General features: G+C 42.8%; 1 protein-coding gene and 1 long non-coding RNA gene across 2 annotated transcripts in view; both read right to left on the bottom strand.

Annotated features, from left to right (window-relative positions):
* Nucleotides 1–5690: 5690 nt before the first annotated feature.
* ZC3HAV1 (zinc finger CCCH-type containing, antiviral 1) overlaps nucleotides 5691–19644 on the bottom strand; it is a 61467-nt gene continuing 47513 nt past the window's right edge. The window contains exon 13 of the mRNA XM_027075565.2: nucleotides 5691–9586. Coding sequence (XP_026931366.2) covers nucleotides 9321–9586 — 266 coding nt within the window. The 3' untranslated portion in view covers nucleotides 5691–9320. The remainder of the gene's footprint in view (nucleotides 9587–19644) is intronic.
* LOC128314705 (uncharacterized) lies at nucleotides 14135–19229 on the bottom strand. The gene is made up of 2 exons (XR_008296596.1): nucleotides 17642–19229; nucleotides 14135–17542 (listed from the first exon to the last, which is right to left on the bottom strand). It is a non-coding gene; the product is annotated as an uncharacterized LOC128314705 (long non-coding RNA).

The raw sequence follows: 19644 nt of genomic DNA, 5'->3' as shown, positions 1-19644 counted from the left end.
GGGAGGGGACAAAACATAAGACTTTTTTTTTAATGTTTGTTTATTTTTGAGACAGAGACAGACAGTGCGAGCAGGGAAGGCACAGAGAGAGAGGGAGACACAGAATCTGAAACAGGCTCTAGGCCAGGAGCTGTTAGCACAGAGCCCAACACGGGGCTCGGGCTCACGAATCGTGAGATCATGACCTGAGCTGAAGTCGGATGCTCAACCCACTGAGCCACCCAGGTGCCCCAACATAAGAGACTCTTAAATACAGAGAACAAACTGAGGGTTGCTGGAGGGGCTGTGGGGGGGGGGGGGGGGATGGGCTAAATGGGTAAGGGGTATTAAGGAGGACACTTGTTGGGATGAGCACTGGGTGTTATACACAGGGGATGAATCACTGGAATCTACTCTGGGAAACGTTATCACGCTATATGCTAACCAACTTGGATGTAAATTAAAAATGAATAAATGGAAGCAGCTATCCTTTCTGCCCAACAGCTTGCTCATTTAATGAACAGCTTTTGAGCCACTGCTCATGCTGTGACAGAAAACAGAGACACCTAAGACCTAACGGAGGAACTCAACCAGCTCTCTTACAGGGTGGTTGTGGGGATTAAACGAGTCGATGGCATGTAATGTAAAGAACATAAGAGGAAGGTGACTGACTGGCAAGAGGCCAGAAGACCTTCTCTGCCATGCTTAGAAATTTGGACTTCTATCCTGAAGACGTTGGGAAGCGATTAAAGGAATTTCAGCTGGAAGTGGCAGGGTCCCTCTGCGCAGAATGTTTCTCCTGCTCTAGATGTATCCTTTCTGCCTTTCATCTCTGAGCTTAAATGACACGTCTTCAGCAAGACCTTTCTTGACCTCTCCACGCGGAACTTACCACTGATCGTGTCTCTTCTTATTTCTGTATTTGTAGAATTCAAGCACGCGAAAGTAGGCAATCTGCTTTGTCCTGTTCATTGCTCTGTCCATAAACTTAAAAAACAGGGCCTGGCCATACTTAGGAGAGGTGTTTCAGAAAGATCCCTGGTAGGCGTGAGAAGAATGGATTTCTAGAAGAGCAGGGCAAGATAAGGAATAACCGAAGAGGATTTGAGGGACTGTAACTTCAGTTTTCATTGTGTTGGGATTGCAGTGGACAATCCAAGGTAAGAGGCTCAGTAGGCAGTTGTATTGTAGGCACAGGTCTAGAGTTTCCAAAAGATGCGGGGAATATAGACTTGAGTGACATCAGATTATTAGGTCATTGAAACGGCGAGAGTCGATAAGCTCTCTCCGCAAAATGGAAAGTGTGTAAAGCAAGCATGGGAGGATAGAGCCTTCTATTATAGCGACATTAGAGAGGCAAGGGGAGGAAGAGAAAAATCCTAAGGAAGGCGGAAGTAGCTCTTCCTGCCTCACCTGGGTCTTTTGACTACATCTGCACCTGGACTGTCTGCATAAGGTCTTTGTCCTCCAGAAGGAGCAAGCGTGCCGGCCGTTGAGGCAGGCTGGAATTGCCAAGGCATCAACGCTCCAGGAAGAACCCTCGACTAGTGATGTTAGGGAATGAGTGGGGTGGGGGCCCACTCAGACCCCCAGAGTTGGTAGGAAGGTTATTTTAAACTAAAGACAATTTGAGATTCAGCAGATGTAGAAAGAAGCCTTCTTGGAGCTTCCCTTATTTCACAAAAGGCAGAAACTGCTGGAAGTGAGGCTGCCATAGATCCTCTCTCTGGGCAAGTTTCATGGCCATGAGGAAAAATAAAATAAAATAAAATAAAACAGAGATCACTGGCACCTGCATAAACAAACATTATCACAAACTTCCATATCTCGTTTGTTCCTCTGGAAACCATTTGTTCTTCCCACAGAAGGCTTTTCTCCCCTCTCCCTCTCCCCTATTAATTTAGGTACATAAACCGTAATCTTTAACAGTTTAGGGAGTCCCTTTGTTTCCATATGCGCGTGATGAACTCCCCCCCCCACCTTCTCTCCTGTTAATCTGTCTGTTGTCAGTTAAATTCACACTCCAGAAATTGAACCTAAGAGGATAAAGAAGAGTTCTTCCTACCAGATAGTGGCTAAATATCCCAGGGCATTGTTCCTCAGGTGGAACAATTTCAAAGTGTATATTCCATAGTCTCCCAAAGGTTTGTCAGTGGCATTGAGCCCCAGTTGCCCACGGCTGTAACCTGCTCATTAACATGCCCTATATTGCCTTCCTTTCCCTGACTCACCTCCCCACTTCTCTACCAGTGTTTCTTGGAATCACCTCCCAAATAATCTCCTTGCATACAATCCTTTTCTATTTTCTTCCGAGGAAGCCAGCCTAAGATAGAAACCGATAAAGGGAGCCTAGAGAAAAATGAGATTCATTCATGGACACAGAGGAGAAAGTTTCAAGGAGGAGGTGGTCAGCATTATAAAATGCTGCAGGGAGTTTCCCTACGAGAGTGTTGATAAACTAGGCAAGTTTATTCCAGAGGTATAATGAGAAAAGGCAGAATTCTGTAGGCTAAGAATAAAAAGAAAAATGAGAAAATCCAACTTTTTGTCTTTTAGAGAAAGAACCTGAGTGGGGGAGAGGGGCAGAGGGAGAGAGAGAATCCCAAGTGGGGCTCTATCCCACACCTCTGGGATCTTGACCTGAGCTGAAACCAAGAGTCGGCACTCAACCGAGCCACCCAGGTGCTCCATGGGAAAGTCCAACTTTTTAAAATAAGTTATCTGAAAAAATAAGGTAGTGATAAAATAATAATTAGAGGAAGACGTAAGATGGAGGGAGGTGTTTTATTATAGGAGAGGCAAGCGTAGTTCTATGCCAAGTGAACAGAGCCAATAAGAAGGGAACGTTGAAATTTGGCTGAGAAGAATAATTCAGTGGGTGATTTTCATAAGGCAGTGGGAGAGGACAGGACATGGGAAGAATTAACCTAAGACGGAAGAAGAAAAACCTCTTCCATAGACAAGAGGAAAAGAAGCAAGGATGAGTATATAAAAAGACAAGTTTGTAGGCTTAAGATGGAGAAAAGGTCTAATAGCCATTTGTGTTGTTGTTAAGACTGAGAATGGGGGGGGGTGGGGAGGAGTCACATGAGGAGGCTAGCGAAGGTTTAACAAAGCTGTCCTGTGGGGTTGGGGGAATGAGGGCCGAGGAGAGGGCAGGTGGGCCATGAGAGGGCTTTGCCCAAGTTGAATACCAGGTGTACGTAGTGGTGTTAATCCAAACAGCTCTGCAATTCTCTCTAAAAGTGCCCAATATTAAAAATAAGTAAATAAAAACGAAACTACTCAATGTTTATAGAAACAGAATTTGACGAATCCATTGCTAGGTTTGCTAAATGGATGGGACATAAAGTCAAAGGTTCTAGGTGACTGAAAGTATTCACCGAAGGAGTGGCCAGGTGCTGAAGGGGAAGGGGCGGCATGTGTGTAGGGAATGTGAGAGCAAGAGAGCTAAAGGCCACAGCAGAGGTAGGTTATACAAGTTTACAACATCAGGGGCGCCTGGATGGCTCAGTCAGTTAAGCATCCGACTCTTGGTTTCGGCTCAGGTCATGATCTCAACAGTTCGGGAGTTCGAGCTCCAACTTCAACTCCACGATGATCATGCCTGCTTGGGAGTCTCTCTCACTCCCTCTCCCTCTGCCCCACCCTGCTCGCTCCCTCAAAAATAAACTTTTAAAAAAGTTTACAATCTCAGAAGAGCAATTCTGACTAGCGGCAGGAGGGCAATGGATGTTGATGCCTGAAGTGTGAAGATGTTGAAGAAAAAGAGATTATGAGGATCTAAGGCTAGGAGTGTTGGCTATGTTGTCCACAATGAATGGTTGAAGGGGGAGAGAGGTGGAACGTCAAAGGGAAGGGTAGGGACTGTTCCTTAGAGAGGAAGCCTAGCAGAGTGGTTAACATGTGGGTTCTGGAGCTAGACTCCAGGGGTTCGGAATGCTGGTCTGTTACTCATTAACTGTGAAACTCTGGGTAAGTTATTTGACTCCTCAGCAAAGGTATGGATTCTGGAATCAGAAGTGGTGTGATAACTAAAGTATGGGAATAAATGAGATTCATGGGGAAGAGTGTAAAGGAAAAAAACAAAAAACAAAAGATCCCAGAGCAGACTATTGGGGAATGTAGAGTTTTGGGGCACAAAGGGAGAGACATCAGGAAAGGGCTGAAGAGGACAAGAAGACTGACCAGAGACTGCAAAAGAGAAACACAGAGGGTTGAGATTCAGGTGGTATTTTAGGATTTAACTTTCTAGGATTCAGGTGGTTCCTTGCAAGGTGATACGTCCTCCAACCCAGATTCTGAAGCTTTTTCTCAAACGGCTGCCCGCTCCAGGCACACTTGTCTAGCACAGATTTTTGAACAGGTCGCTCCAAGGGCATGCACTAATATCACTGTTAGAACCTTCTCACTGAAACCTGCCTGTTATTCCCTGCTCCTTCCCAGCCACGTCCTTCAACATGGTCCCGGTGGCTCTCTGCGCCTTTAGCATTGAGCATTGCTGGCCCTTTATGGTAATTGTCTTTACGGTAGCCAAGGCAGGACTCTGAACTGCTTGCTCTCTAGCTCTCCTCCCACCAAATGCTGGACTGAGTTCCACCACAGAAATCAAATAACGGCACCTTTTCCCAACTGCAGCACCAAAAATTAAGACTTTAAATAACATCTTCTCAAATAATCATTTCTGAAAAACGGGGAGCCTTCTATGACAAAGCAAATAAAGAAATAACTAATTAGAAAAGACCAAATCTGCCCATGCTTGGTTTTGCTAGTATTTTTGTGCATTTGAATGTGGGTGCTTTGACAGCAATGGGTTGGCCACACATTGTTTCATTTACCTTGGGATACAGATCAAATGGGTTTCCCTTCACTTGAATCAAATTTCTGGTGGCTCAGTCGGTTAGGCGTCTGACTTCAGCTCAGGTTCTCACAGTTCATGGGTTCAAGCCCCATGTTGGGCTCCGCGCTGACAGCTCAGAGCCTGAAGCCTGCTTCAGAGTCTGTGTCTCCCCCCACCCCCTGCCCTCCCCTGCTCATGCTCTCGCTCGCTCTCAAAAATAAACATTAAAAAAAAATTTTTTAAATAAAAAATTTCTGCTGCCATATAGGGATTTTCTTCCTCTTTCTTTCCATCCAACTTTTGTAATCAAAAAAGAATGAGTGGAGGGGGCACCTGGGTGGCTCAGTCAGTTAAGCACCTCTTGATTTCAGCCCAGGTCATGATCTCACGGTTCGTCAGATCAAGCCCTGCGTCAGGGTCTGTGCTAACAGCCTGCTTGGGATTCTCTCTATCTCTCTGCCCCCTCCCCCCTCAAAATAATAAACTTAAAAAAAAAAAAAAAAAGAATGAGTGGAGAAGAGCTTTCAAAGGAGGGACTGATAAGACAATTCTGCCAATAACCATTTATATTTTTAACTTTTGGGTTCAGCCAGGCTGTGTTCCCGCCCCTGAGACCAAGAAAAGTATATTCGCAGTTTCCGCCTCCTTCTCTAAGCCCCTAGACAGAAGATGTGCCAACCAACTGTGGGCTTGTCCATCACCACCACCTGCCTTTCCTTGGCATTATCCTGACAGCTCCCTGGTCATCAAGTCCTGGAACGAAAAAGCAAGAAGGGACAAACATCTACCCCCCAACGAATAACTTAGTGTGTGCAGCTGATTATATTTTTGGAGATACCTAGAAATAAATATAGCAAATTCAGGCAGCAGAGCAAAATTAATATTTCTCTTTATTGGATAGTCTAGAATTAAGCTTGAAGAAGAAGAAATACAACTGAACTACTGAAATATAAATAGTTGAGCTTACTTTATTCAACAAAAGGCATCCGAGGTATCAGCCAATCAAGCATTCAGGCAAGTATCAGGTATGGCACAGTAAATAAGACGGGTTGACTCGGCCCTCAAGGAGCTTACATTCTAATACAGAAAGTAGATAACTGCAAGGTGGACAGATGCTAAAAATGAACAAAGAAAGGCACAAAGACTTTTAAAACCTGGGGGTTTGGGAAGCAAGCATCTCATCTGATGCAGAAGACTCCTTATGGAGGGAATAGTAAACTGATCTGAGGATACTAAGACATGAACTAAGTCAGTGGTTCTCACGGTGGGATTTTAGAAATTGATAGGTTGTTGGTTTCATAATTATTGGGAACTATTCCTGGCATTGAGTGGATGCCGCCAGGGAGAACGCATGTCTGCAGTAGATGGGTTAGTCCCACACAAAGAAGAATTATTCGGTATCCTATACGACTTTTTAACGTCCTACTGGACATTTATGTAGGACCTACAGCTCGCCTGAGAGAATACCATTCATTTTTTCCTCTTAGGCAGTCCGTTATCCTTATTTCAGTTAAGGCAATTTCGCTCTGTTTCTTACAGTTAAGATATATGGTCTGTTACGACTTACCCTAACACTTGTTTTCATCCTACGCTCACACATACCTCTAAATCTTTCATTTCCCAGTACTTCTTTATAGGAAGTAGCCTCTGGACAACTCTGAAACTCCAACCCATTCATTGTAAGTAGGGGTAAGTATCTACTTCGTGATGTCGTATAGAATAGTCATGCCTGAGCATTTACATATTGAAACTCATTTTATTGTCATTACAAATTTCTTTCCTTCTATTTCTCCATTATAATAGAGTTGGGGCATTAAATTGCTTCTTAAAGAAATCCATGTGTGTAAGTAGACTGTATTCCCTACGATTCCTCTCAGGCCAACAAAGGAGATGTGACAAAATGTTATTGCTCTGAAAAGGGTGAAAAGATCTGCTAGGGTTTATAGTTGCCACCATAAGTGGAGGGGAAGAGAGGGTGCTATTGGCATTGAGTACATGAGAGCCAAGTAGGCGGAACATCTTACAGTATTCTGGACAGTTCCTCACAGTAAGAAACTACTACTGTGCACCCTATACGAATTTTGAATGTCTCGCTAGACATTCTTGTATAACCTACAGCTCGTCTGCAAAAAATACTGTATTTCCTCATTTTCTCCATCTCGACAATCTGTAGATTTCCTTGCATAATATGTTTATTTCAATTAACATTCTATTTCGATATTTCTCTTATAAGTACTATCATATGCAAACAAGTTATGCATCACTAGTTTTTATTCTAAGGTCCACTCCTTTCCCTGCTTTTTCATTTTCTTATACTTCTTTGTATAAAATCAGTTTTGACTTTCTACCTTCTTTTAAATTTACACATTAGGTATAAACATCTGACTAGGTCTTCTAACATAGTTGTGCCCAAGTAATGTGCCTTTTATTTCCCTTTTATGTTAATGTTAACTAGTTTTAAATTTATTTCGGCAATTATGTGTAGGTAGAGTATATGACCATTGAATTCATTTTGAGGATAATGAAACAGATGTTACAATGTATTTGTCATTAAAAAAAAAAACCCAAAAACGAAAAAGGCAGGAGTCCCAATTGAGAACCACTGAGCTAGGAGGAAAGGGGAACCAAAGAAGAAGGGAAGCCAGTGTGGCTTGTGTGGAAGAAAATAAATATCAGAGGGCAGGGAAGGGAGAAATCATAATCATGTGGGGCCATAATAAGGATTGTGAACTTTATTCCAAAAGCATGATCAGATCTGTGTTTTTCAAGATTAAGGAAAAAATTTTTAAATATGGCCATTGTTACTACTAAGTAAACAGTATCTCAGAAGGGGACAAAAAAATATTTCAGAAGTAAAACTGGACTTGGGAACAGCTTGGGAGGAGAGGAAGAAGTCAAGAATGACTTCTGACTATAGAACACTGAGGGAGAAAATGGTTCGTTTGAGGGAGGCAGGTAGAGAATTCCACCTAGGACACATTGCCTTAGAGATGCCTGTGAAATATCCAAACAGAGAGGTCTACTGGGCAATCAGAGTTGGACAAACTGCATCTCTGAAAATGTGAGAACCAAGAGCAGGAAATGAAAACTCCAAACAGGAGCTACCATTCAAGGGAAAAAAAACAAAAGTGCATTAGAGTAATTATTTGTGGCAAGCCTCCCAGAAAATAACCCTGCCCTAAAAAAATCTCTATACATGTTACTGGTGGAGTCCTTGAAACCAAGGGGTTGTGCAGATGTCTGTACTGATCTACAATCTGACTAATACAAAATCAACTCTAATGTTAATTAACTTTTATAATCTGTCTGCTAGAAGGAACTGTAACAGGAAACTTTGGCGAATGAATGTTACACAATGTTGAAAGGAAAAACCTGATTCGTTATAAGGAAGGAACTCTTGGTCTAGGACCCTCAACTGCTTTAAAACTGTACTTACACTTGCAAACAATCCGTTATATGTAGAAAAAAGCCCCTTGCAGGTGCAAGGCCTGTTTGAGGCGTTTTCTTTGTTCTGACTCCGCGCTCACCAGGAAACACATCTCGCCTCCTTAAGGGGCCCACCCTCCAGTAGGGATGGCCCGGCTCCTGATTCCTTGGTGAGTCTCATCTGCTACACCAAACGACTACAAATAGCACTCAGGTTTATCAGTAATATTTGTGTGAATCTGGTTACCGTGACTCATATCCCCCCAAAATACAACTACTTCATGAAAGTCCAACCTGAAAAACCTTCTCTATAATCATATATATAAAAAGCCCAAAATTGGGCAGTAAACTCCAGTTGGTTGCTTCTCTCTGAGCCATACTTTGTGGCTCTTTTTATTGCATTCCAGAGAATCAACCTGGATGGAGTCCCCTAAATAAACGCAGAGATAAAGAAATATATGCCCCAACTCAGATTTACTACGAAGATACAATACTGCAGTTATAGCTATAATACCATTTAAGTTACCTTTTCTTCCCCCCTCCCCAGCATTTTCCAAAAAATACACCTCCCCCTCCAACTTTCCAGTCTTCCATCCAAAGGCAGTACTGTCTTACGTCCTTACATCAAAAGGCGTTTTTAGATTCCTCTCAAATTGCCCAAGTTAATTTTCTTGCAATTTAACCAAAACAAAACCATTGCGTACAATAAACGAAGAGTAGCTGGGAGAGAAACTTATAGCAGTGACAGCAGTTTTAGAAGTCAGTCGTTCCCAGCTACATCTAAGACAGTGGTTCCCAAACTTTAGGACGCATTTGAATCCTTGGGAGTTAGAAGTACCATTGCCCAGCTCTCACAGCAGAAAGTGTTTTAGTTGGAATGGGATGCAGTCTGAACATTGGGATTGCTAGAAGGCTTCCCAGATGATTCAAATGTGTTAACAAAATTGGGGAACCATTGATCTAAGGCAATTTGATAACTACATGAGGAAATGTACAAGTTTACTATCTGGGGCAATCTGGCTCTGTAATGAACAGAATGGTTATGGCCTCCTTTATGACGCTGTAGTCATCATTTCTAACTAATCACGCAGGCTTTGTCTAGTTCAGTATATTCAATCACATATTCTGGGTAAATCTGATCTTTCTCGAAGATGACAAACACGGAGGGATTCAACCTTGCATCCACATAGCTGTCATATGGTGGTGGAGGAGGGCTTATGCTTCCCACAGCTCCTTGAGTAAAATCTCCAACCAGGACTCGAGCTACAAACATCACGATGTTTTTGGTATCATACCGGCAATTTTTATGGGAATAGATGGCATCTTTTCTGAAGTAATTTCCTAGAAATAGAAAAAGGGTAAGAATTATCATAAAAGAAGGCATGTAGTTTGTAAGATTATGTATCCGATGGTGTTATCGGATGATGGGTGTTAACTACCCACGTGTCAGCAACACGTTATAGATACTTATAAACTTCCTTTGTACTTACAAAAGTCTATCATGCAAGTAAATTTCAATGCCGTATATAGCCCTAGTGGAATTACCAAATCATTTGCCACTGTGCTGGGGCTCCCAGTGATGGTGTGAGCCACAGGCTACAGTAACCAAGCGGTGAGGTCGCAGCAGCCCAACTCCTGCAAATCATGCAGGAGGAGTTGAACTGTAAATGATGAACCAAAGATACTCCATCAGAGGCCTTTTTAAATTGTGTACATTTTTTTTTTTTTTTTAGAGACAGAGAGAGAGCAAGCCCAAGAGTGGGGGTGGGGGGAGCAGAGAGAGAGGGAGAGAGAGAATCTCAAGCAGATTCCACACCCAGTGCACAGCCCGATGCATGCCCCCCATATTGCATACATTTTAAGGAACAAAGCTCATTTACTACTGATGGGAGGGTCCTAGAAAATGTGGAAGGGAAAGGTGTAGCACAAACCCTGGCAGAGCTTTTCAAAATAGTTGATCTATTGTCCTCAACTATAAAACAACCTCGACACCACTGAGGTTTCTATACTCAGCAGACCAACAGTGATTTCCTGACAAAATCTCCTATTTTAGGGGTGCCTGGGTGCTCAGCTGGTTGAGCGTCCAACTCTTGGCTTTGGCTCAGGTCATGATCCCAGGGTCCTGGTGGGATCAAGCCCTGCATCAGGCTCTGCACCGGGTGTGAAGCCTGCTTGAGATTCTCTCTCTGTTTCTCTCCCTCTGACCCTCTCCACTGCTTGTGCTCCCTCTCTTTAAAAAAAAAAAAAAAAAAAGTTTAAAATATCCTACTTTTAGGGGTGTCTGGGTGGTGCAGTCAGTTAAGCGTCCTACTCTTGATTTTGGCTCAGGTCATGCTCATGCTCTCCCAGTTTGTGAGTTCAAGCCCTGCGCTGATGGCACTGAGCCTGCTTGGGATTGTCTCTCCTTCTCTTTTCCCCTCCCTTGCTTGTGCGCGCGCGCTCTCTCTCTCTCTCTCTCAAAATAAATAAACTTAAAAAATAAATAAATAAAATTTCCTATTTTAATTTTTGTCATTGCCAGATACTTTTCTCTGTCTTTTTAACAGATGTGTATATTTGCAAATTCTGGTTTTCTATGCAAAAGTTAGTAAGTAAAATGAATTCACTGTATTTATGGTAACAACTATTTACTACTTTTTCATTTATACTATTTATTTTTTATCACTGATTTTTTATAATTTTAGATGTTTGAACTCCAGAAATATTGCTCATCCTGAATAGGTCAGATACTGGCTATTCTGGGTAAATGATGTTCAACACTATCACTGACCTACCATTTCTGGCCCCGCTCTCCTTCCCAAACACAGTTACCAGCTTGGAGGGGATTCTCTCATCTGTTTCTGTGTATTTACATACACATATAACACATTTACTCTGGTACAGTTCGATGTTCTTTTATTTGTCCATTAATGGGATTATACAGTATGAACTGCTCTGTATTTTTTTCCACTTTAGCCCTAGAAATTTTGTTGTCACTTCACCTCACCCTACCTTATTCTTTTCAAAGACTGCACAGAATTCCATTGTATGGATGTATCATAATTTAACTACTTCTGTACTGATTAAAATATAGGTTGTTTTCACTTTTTTGTTATTACCAAGACACTTCTCAATAAATGCTTTTAAAATATCCTAGTAAATACACCTTTGGTAGCCTGTATAAGTCTTTCTGTAGAACAGACTGTAAAACTGTAATGGCTGAGTCAAAGGATAGAGCATATTAAATTTTGACAGATATTACAGACTACCCTCCAAAAGCAGCCTAAAAATTTTAATAGCAATGGAGAAAGTCCGATTTCTCCACAACTTTGCCAGCATTGGATATCAACTATCCTTTTAATTTTTGCCAATACAAAGCACACACACAAAAAATCTGAATTTAATACGCATTTCCCTTAATCCGAGTGACATCAAGCATCTTTTCGTATGTTTATTGGTGTATTCCATATTCTCTGAACTGCTTTTTCATATCTTTGTTTCCTGGTGTATTTTTGCCTTTCTTTTTTTTTTTTTTTCATTTTTTTAAGTTTATTTATTTTGAGAGAGAGAGAGAAAGTGTATTCGACGGGAGGTAGGGAGACAGAATCGTGCAGAGCCTGATGCGGGGCTCAAGCCCACAAATCCTGAGATCATGACCTGAGTCAAAATCAAGAGTCAGACACGTGGCTGAGCCACCCAGGCGCCCTGCCTTTGTTTTTTAACTGACGTATACCCAACACAAGCTTATATTCAAGACAGTGTCCACCCAGATCTTTTAATAATTTCATAAAGTAGGCCAGTAGGTAATTGGAAAATGACCAAAAACACAAACAAAACTCATCATCCCCCAACAATTCTACTGGGCCACACACTCCACCTCTGTCATTGCCAGCGACCCTCCCACCCCCTTCCCAGCTAGGTCCAGCTCCTTAGTTTTCCCAGATGGCCAAGTACGCATCTGTACTACCGTGTTAGTTAGCCCTTCTGCAAACAACCTGGGGTATACAGAGGCTGTGCGTTCTTTATTTGTATTATTTCTGACTCGATGGACACCCACTGCAAACTCTGTATCACACTACCCATCTCTGTGCATCATTATACATGAGTCTGCAAAGAACCATTCCTCACACGTCAGTTTCTGGAACTTCTAAACAACTTAAGCTTTTTTGTAAGGAAATCTCTCTAAAACAGACACGTTTCTCGGATTTAAAAAATAGAACACCTTGGGGTGCCTGGGTGGCTCAGTCAGGTAAGTGTCCAACTTCAGCTCAAGAGCCCTGCATTGAGCTCTCAACTGTCGGATGTCTCCCTCTCTCTCTGCCCCTCCCCCAATCTCACTCTCCCTCCCCCACAAGTGCTTGCTTTCACCAAAAAAAAAAAAAAAAAAGAATTAAAAAAAAAGAACAACTCATTGTGTCCTTTCTTTTCTTGATGCGTCAGATGAATATATTAATCCTGATATATGGGATGTTACAACATAGGGATGCCCTGTTGAGTTACTAAGGGGGACAGAGCCATTTACCCCTACACTAATGGTCTACCCGCAGCATGAAAAACAAATGTTAAAGTTGTGTTTGTGTCTTGTGGATCATTTCCCCTCTCATTCTCCACTTAAAACTGTTAACTTTCTTCTCGCTGCCCACCTCTAACATCTCTTTACTCCCACTCCATGCTTGCTGGGCTGAAAAAAAAAAAAAGACAAAACAAGACACTGTTTTGAAATAAAACTAAATGATTCTGAGAAGCTCCCAAGAATAAACGTACACAAGCTTCAGTATAGGAATTTTATGACAACAACTTGGGCTGCTCGTAACACAGTTATTCGCTCTTTCCAATTCCAAGTCCTTCTTTCAGAAAGCGAACATTTCCAGATAACTGAACTATAACTCTAAGTTATCCATGTAAAAGGTGTCAAGTCAAATAAATAGTATGGAGTTACTGGTAAAAATGTATTTGACTTAAAGCACATGGAATAAGAACAATAAACAAAATTTTCATCCGTATTTGTCTTCAGTGTGCATCTGTAGTGCTTGATAAAGCCATGAAATTATTTGCAACATTCCGAGATAGTTGTGCCTGTTTTAAGGGCACTGAGTTACTTTTATACTTGTTAAATTAATTTTTGTCTATTTTGTAATAAAGTCTGAGTCCTGATTTGATTATTCAGCTATTTTTCTTTTTTTTTTTTAATGTTTATTTGTGAGAGAGAGAGAGAGAGAGAGAGAGAGAGAGAGAGAGAGAAAGTGGGGGAGGGGCAGAAAGAGCCGGAGACACAGAATCCGAAGCCAGCTCCAGGCTCTGAGCTGTCAGCACAGATCCCGACGCGGGGCCCGAACTCACGAACCTCGAGATCATGACCTGAGTAGAAGTCCGACACTCAACCAACTAAGAAGCTCTGAGCTGACAGCAAGGAGCCTTAGGATCCTCTCTCTCCCTCTATCTCTGCCCCTCCCCTGCTCACTTGCCTGCATGCTCACACTCTCTCTCAAAATAAACATTTTTAAAAAATAAAATGAATCATCAGTTTTTAAGAATCACATTTATAGGGGCACTTGGGTGACTCAGTCAGTTGCGCATCTGACTTTGGCTCAGGTCATGATCTCCGGGTTGGTGAGTTTGAGCCCTGCTTCAAATCCTCTATCCCCCTCACTCTCTGCCCCTCCCCCAGTCACATTCTCTCTCTCTCTCTCTCTCTCTCTCTCTCTTTCTCTGTCAAATAAATACACATTTTAAAAATACAGAAAAATAAAAATAAAAATCATATAATCTGGAAGTATATTTGCTTCATTCAGTGATCCAACCCTTCTTGCAAATACCTCTTACACGTGATAGATTCTCTGAACCCCAACATCCTCTTGATCCCTTCTGCCTCCAAATGGATCTCGGCCACCCTACTTTTGCCCTGAACCCTTTTTTTTTTTAATTGTTTAATGTTTATTTACTTTTGAGAGATGGAGAGAGAGTGCGAGCAGGGGAGGGGCAGAAAGAGAGGCAGACACGGAATCGGCAGCTCCAGGCTCTGAGCCTGGAACCCGTGAAACGCCAAGATCATGACCTGAGCCCAAGTCAGACGCTCGACCGACTGAGCCACCCAGGCGCCCCTGACCTGGACTCTTACAACACCTGTAGACTTGGACCCGCATCCTTTCTTACACTGCAGCCAGGCCCTGGCACTTGCTTCCCAAAGCCAGCAGTGGTTTCCGGCTGCCCTCCGGAGACAAATCCCTCCCCTGAGCATGGCTTGCAAGGTTTTTCAGGATCAGACACCGACCTCACCGGCCGCACCTTTTGTCACTCACACCGGACCCACAGCCTGCCCGGCCTTTGTCAATCTCTAGTCTTCATAAACACTCTTCTCCCAACTTTTTTGTTTCATTTTGCCTTTTTTGCCTAGCTAGCTTTTGTTTATCCTGGAGGTCATACTTAGACTTTACAATATGCTGTCTTCCTGTAATCTACTTTATCTTTTTTTTCTCACTCTCAGTATAACTGGCATAATGGGATAATATTGTGCTTTTTTGTTTTTCTTTTTACCATTCTTTGTATCTAACCACCTTTTATCTTAGCCAGACACGTTCTCAGCCTCAGAGAGAAGAATCTTTGAAAGACATCTATAAGGAGAAAGGAAGAATCACGGTCAGCTTTTGATTACCAAAATAGGATCTGGATACGCACTGCAAAAAATAATGGACTCTGTTAACTAGAAAGAGCTGTGAATAAGACCGGGGAAAGGAACCCTCTTCTAGGCTGGGAGTCAAAACGGGTCAAGTTGGCTCCAACTCGGTTATTCAGGGATCCTGGGCGGGGCCTGTCAGGGATGACAGAGAGGAGCCCCGTAGCAGAGGGACCCGTGTCCCACTTCCTGTGTAGAACGCCAACATCCCAATTCTCTGCGGATCCCTTTCAGGTTTTCTACATAAAGACACTCACATTACCTTCAAAAATAACATTTTTGTGGGGCGCCTGGGTGGCTCAGTCGGTTGAGCGGCCGACTTCGGCTCAGGTCATGATCTCACGGTCCATGAGTTCAAGCCCCGCGTCGGGCTCTGGGCTGACAGCTCAGAGCCTGGAGCCTGTTTCAGATTCTGTGTCTCCTTCTCTCTGACCCTCCCCCGTTCATGCTCTGTCTCTCTCTGTCTCAAAAATAAATAAACGTTAAAAAAAAAAATTAAAAAAAAAAAAAAAAAAACATTTTTGTTTCTTTCTTTCCAACCATTTAGCACTGGGAGGAGCCTGGGTTGCAGAATCCTGGGAGATTTTAGATATGTTCTGATGCCCCCAGCACCCTGGATCCCAAATATGTTCCCTGGCCTTAAGAGCCTCCCATCTGGCCTCTTGAATCCAGTTTATAACCAGGGCACGTCCTTCTTTGCTTAGCTACCCCCCAGACATGTGCCGTTTCTTCTAATTTCATCTTGCTTCTATTTCTTTATCCAAGTCTGAGTTTGTAATCATCTCCTCTGACTGTGAAGTTGAGTGGCTTTTACCTAACAATTGTTCTTTTTTTTTTTCTTAAATTTTTAAATGTTTATTTATTTTTGAGGGAGAGGGGCAGAGCCTGAGCAGTGGAGGGTCTGAGAGAGGGGGAGACACAGAATCCGAAGCAGGCTCCAGGCTCCGAGCTGTCAGCACAGAGCCCGACGCGGGGCTCGAACTCACGAACCGTGAGATCATGACCTGAGCCGAAGTAGGACACCGAACCAACTGAGCCACTGAGGTGCCCCTACCTAACTGTTGTTCTTATCCTCAGTCCAGACTGCTCCCCTTAACATAGTCACATACAAAATCATACAGATAACAGCCTAAGGGAGTGGTTTCACACATGCACAAGGCGGGGGGGGGGGGGGGGGGGGGGCTTTACTTTCCCTCAGAGAGGAACAACATCTCTGACATCTACCACTGGGCCTCTTTTAGGACAACTGTCTGAATTTTTTAAGATTATGGGCCCAGTGGTTCAAACCCATCTATCTAGACAGGACTGATACCATCACAGGTGATGCAAGTGGAATGTTGACATTAAAAATAAATACAGGGGCGCCTGGGCGGCTCACTTGGTTGAACGTTCAGAGTTTTGGTTTCGGCTCAGGTCATGATCTCACAGTTCGTGGGTTCAAGCCCCGCGTCGGGCTTTGCGCTGACAGTGTGGAGGCTACTTGGGATATTGTCTCCCTCTTTCTCTACCTTCCCCCACTCGTGCTCTCTCTCTCTCAAAATAAATAAACTTTAAAAATAGATAGATAGATAGATAGATAGATAGATAGATAGATAGATAGATACAAGCAAAACAAAAACACCTCCTAACTCGGTGTAACAGGGGGCAGGCCAAGTAGAAGCATCAATACCTTCTCAAGGGAGGGTAGCATGGGAAACATGGGCACAGCTCCTGGACGGACCCCTGGCCCATCTGTGAGAACTGCAGACCCCATTCTTGTCTCTTTCTTCCACACCACCCACAGGGTTTTTTCTTGGCTATCGAGAACGCTCCTCTTTTGCCAAGTTAAGGGAAAAGTGATCGCACGTGAGTAACACTATCAAACTATCAAGATGCACTTCAGAGGGTTTCAGTGCCCTGCCATTTATAAGATAGGAAAACCAGACTACACGTCCATGTATGTCACTATCAGGGCCAAAAACCTAAGAACACGTATATACTCGATTTCCATTTTCTAGGATATATATTCCTTTGAGTTCTAATATAAGAGAAACATTATCTCGCTCAAGATAGTCATCCCATTTCTAGGTAAGTTTTCCTGATGCATTTAAACTTCATAAACATGAAATTCTCATCCAGTCATTGGCTTAAAACCCTTCGTGAGCTTCCCATGCCCTTAGAGTCAGGTTTCAATTCTTTCCCGTGGGGCCGTATCTTACACCACTCATCCCTCACTTTTCACGCTGAGTCTCTAATGCAGATAAACCCTCCTGGGCCGTTCCCTGGGAACACTTCTCCAGCCGGGTCAGGTGTCCATAGGACCTGTTCACTTCCTCTATAGTAGCTGCACATTTGCAATCACTTAATTAATTATGTGAAGTAATTTGGGGGGCGGGCATATCTAGTTAGTTCACATCTACGTCCCCACTATCTAGTGTACAGAAGGCACTCAAAAATATTTGCTGGCTGACTAGAGCGCCTGGATGGCTCAGTTGAACATCTGACTCTTTTTACATTTCTTTTTACTGTTTATCTATTGTAGAGGGAGACAGAGCATGAACGGAGGAAGGGCAGAGGGAGATACAGAATCTGAAGCAGTTTCCAGGCTCTGAGCTGTCAGCAGAGCCTGACGCAGGCCTCAAACCCACGAGCCGTGAGAGCATGACCTGAGCCGAAGTCAGACGCTAACCACCTGAGTCACCCAGGTGGCCCCTAAACATCTGACTCTTGATCTCAGCTCAGGTCGTGATATCATAGTTTGTGACATGGAGCCTTGCACCGGGCTCTGCAATGACAGAGTGGAGCCTGCTTGGGAATCTCTCTCCCTCTCTCTGCCCCTCCCCTGCTTGCACTCACTCTCCCTCTCTCTCTCTCTCTTTCTTTCTCTCTCAAAATAAATAAACTTAAAAAAAATTGTTGGCTGACTGATTGGCTTCTTACCTTTTGGAGTATGTGTGAATTTAATCTTAGTTGTAGGAGTTGAGCCCCCTTTGAGAATTGATACACTATTAATTGTCTCCTTAAGATGAGTGATTCTTTGTGTTTGTTTGTTTTAAGAATTACATGGCTGATACAACCCAACACCAAAAAATAACCTGATTAAAAAATGGGCAAAGGACCTGAATAGACATTTTCCTAAAGAAGACATACACATGGCCAATAGACGCATGAAAAGATGCTCAACATCACTAATGCGAATCAAATGCAAACAAGAATCAGATTTGATTCGCACAAATGCTAATCAAAACCACAATGAGATATCACCTCACCCCTGTCAGAATGGCTAAATTAAAAAGATAAGCAACAACAAGTGCTGACAAGGATCTGGAAAAAAGGTATGCTTGTGTACTGTTGGTGGATAAACCAGTACAGATAAACCGGAACGGCCACTGTGGAAAACAGTATGGAAGTTCCTCCAAGAGTTAAAAACAGAAATACCACAGGATCCAATAATATCACTATTGGGTATTTACCCAGAGAAAACAAAAACACTAACTTGAAAAGATATATGCACCCCTATGTTTACTGCAGCACTATTTACAACAGCCAAGATATTGAAGCAACCTAAGTGTCCATCAACAGATGAACGGATAAGGAAAATGTGCCAAATACACATACACACATATACACCCATACCTACATACATGCACGCACAATGGAATATTACGCAGCCATAAAAAAGGAAGAGATCATGCCATCTGAGATAACATGGATGGAGCTAGAGGTTATTACGTTAAATGAAATAAGTCAGACCGAGAAAGACAAAGACCATATGATTCCACACATAAATGGAATATAAAAAAAGAAAGAATAAACAATCAAAAACCAGAATCAGACCTATAAATAAAGAGAACAAACCAATGGTTGCCAGAGGGGAGGGGATGGGAGGGTTGATTGAGCAAAATGAGTGGAGGGGAGAGGGATACAGGCCTCCAGTTATGGAATGAGTAAATTACAAGAATGAAAAGCACAACTTAAGGAATACAGTCAATGATACTGTAACAGGGATGTAATGGGACAGATGACAGCTACACTTGTGAACATAGCATAAGGAATAAACGTATCAAATCACCAAGCTGTACTACACTTGAAAGTAACATTGTGTGTCAACTAGATTCAAAAAAAAGAAAGAGAGGGAGAGAGAGAGAGAAATTAAGTCAAGTAAAAAGTAGCTCAGGGGCGCCTGGGTGGCTCAGTTGGTTAAGCATCCAACTCGATTTCCACTCAGGTCATGATCTCACCGTTCACGAGATCAAGCCCCACATCGGACTCTGAGCTGACAGCACGGAGCCTGCTTGGGATTCTCTCCCTCTTTCTGTGCCCCTTCCCTGCTCTCCCTCTCTCAAAAATAAACGAATAAACATTTTTAAAAAGTAGCTCATAATTTAAATAAAATTAAACTTTTGAGATTTTTTTTTTTTTAAGTAGGCTTCATACTCAGTATGGAGCCTAACGTGGGGCTTCAACTCATAACCCTGAGATCAAGACCTGAACTGAGATCAAGAGCTGGATGCTTAACTGAGAGCCATCCAGGTGCCCCTGAACTTCTGAAGTTCTTAAAAAAAAAAAGAAAGAAAGAAAGAAAGAAAAGGATTATATGGGAGAATTTAGGAATAAAAAGAAGGAGCTGAAAAAGACACTGTGTGTGTGGGCAGACCCACGCTACTTTAGTCCCCAGGTGACCCAGCATGGCCTGAGACAGAGAGAGGCCTCTCCTCCCACGATTAGAACCTATCAGTGGCAATGGAAGGCTACTTCTAGTGGCTTC

This window comes from Acinonyx jubatus, chromosome A2, assembly GCF_027475565.1.
Source record: "Acinonyx jubatus isolate Ajub_Pintada_27869175 chromosome A2, VMU_Ajub_asm_v1.0, whole genome shotgun sequence".
Lineage (NCBI taxonomy): Eukaryota > Metazoa > Chordata > Mammalia > Carnivora > Felidae > Acinonyx > Acinonyx jubatus.
Note: the sequence above shows the minus strand (reverse complement) of the source record. Positions and strands in the feature narration are given on the sequence as shown.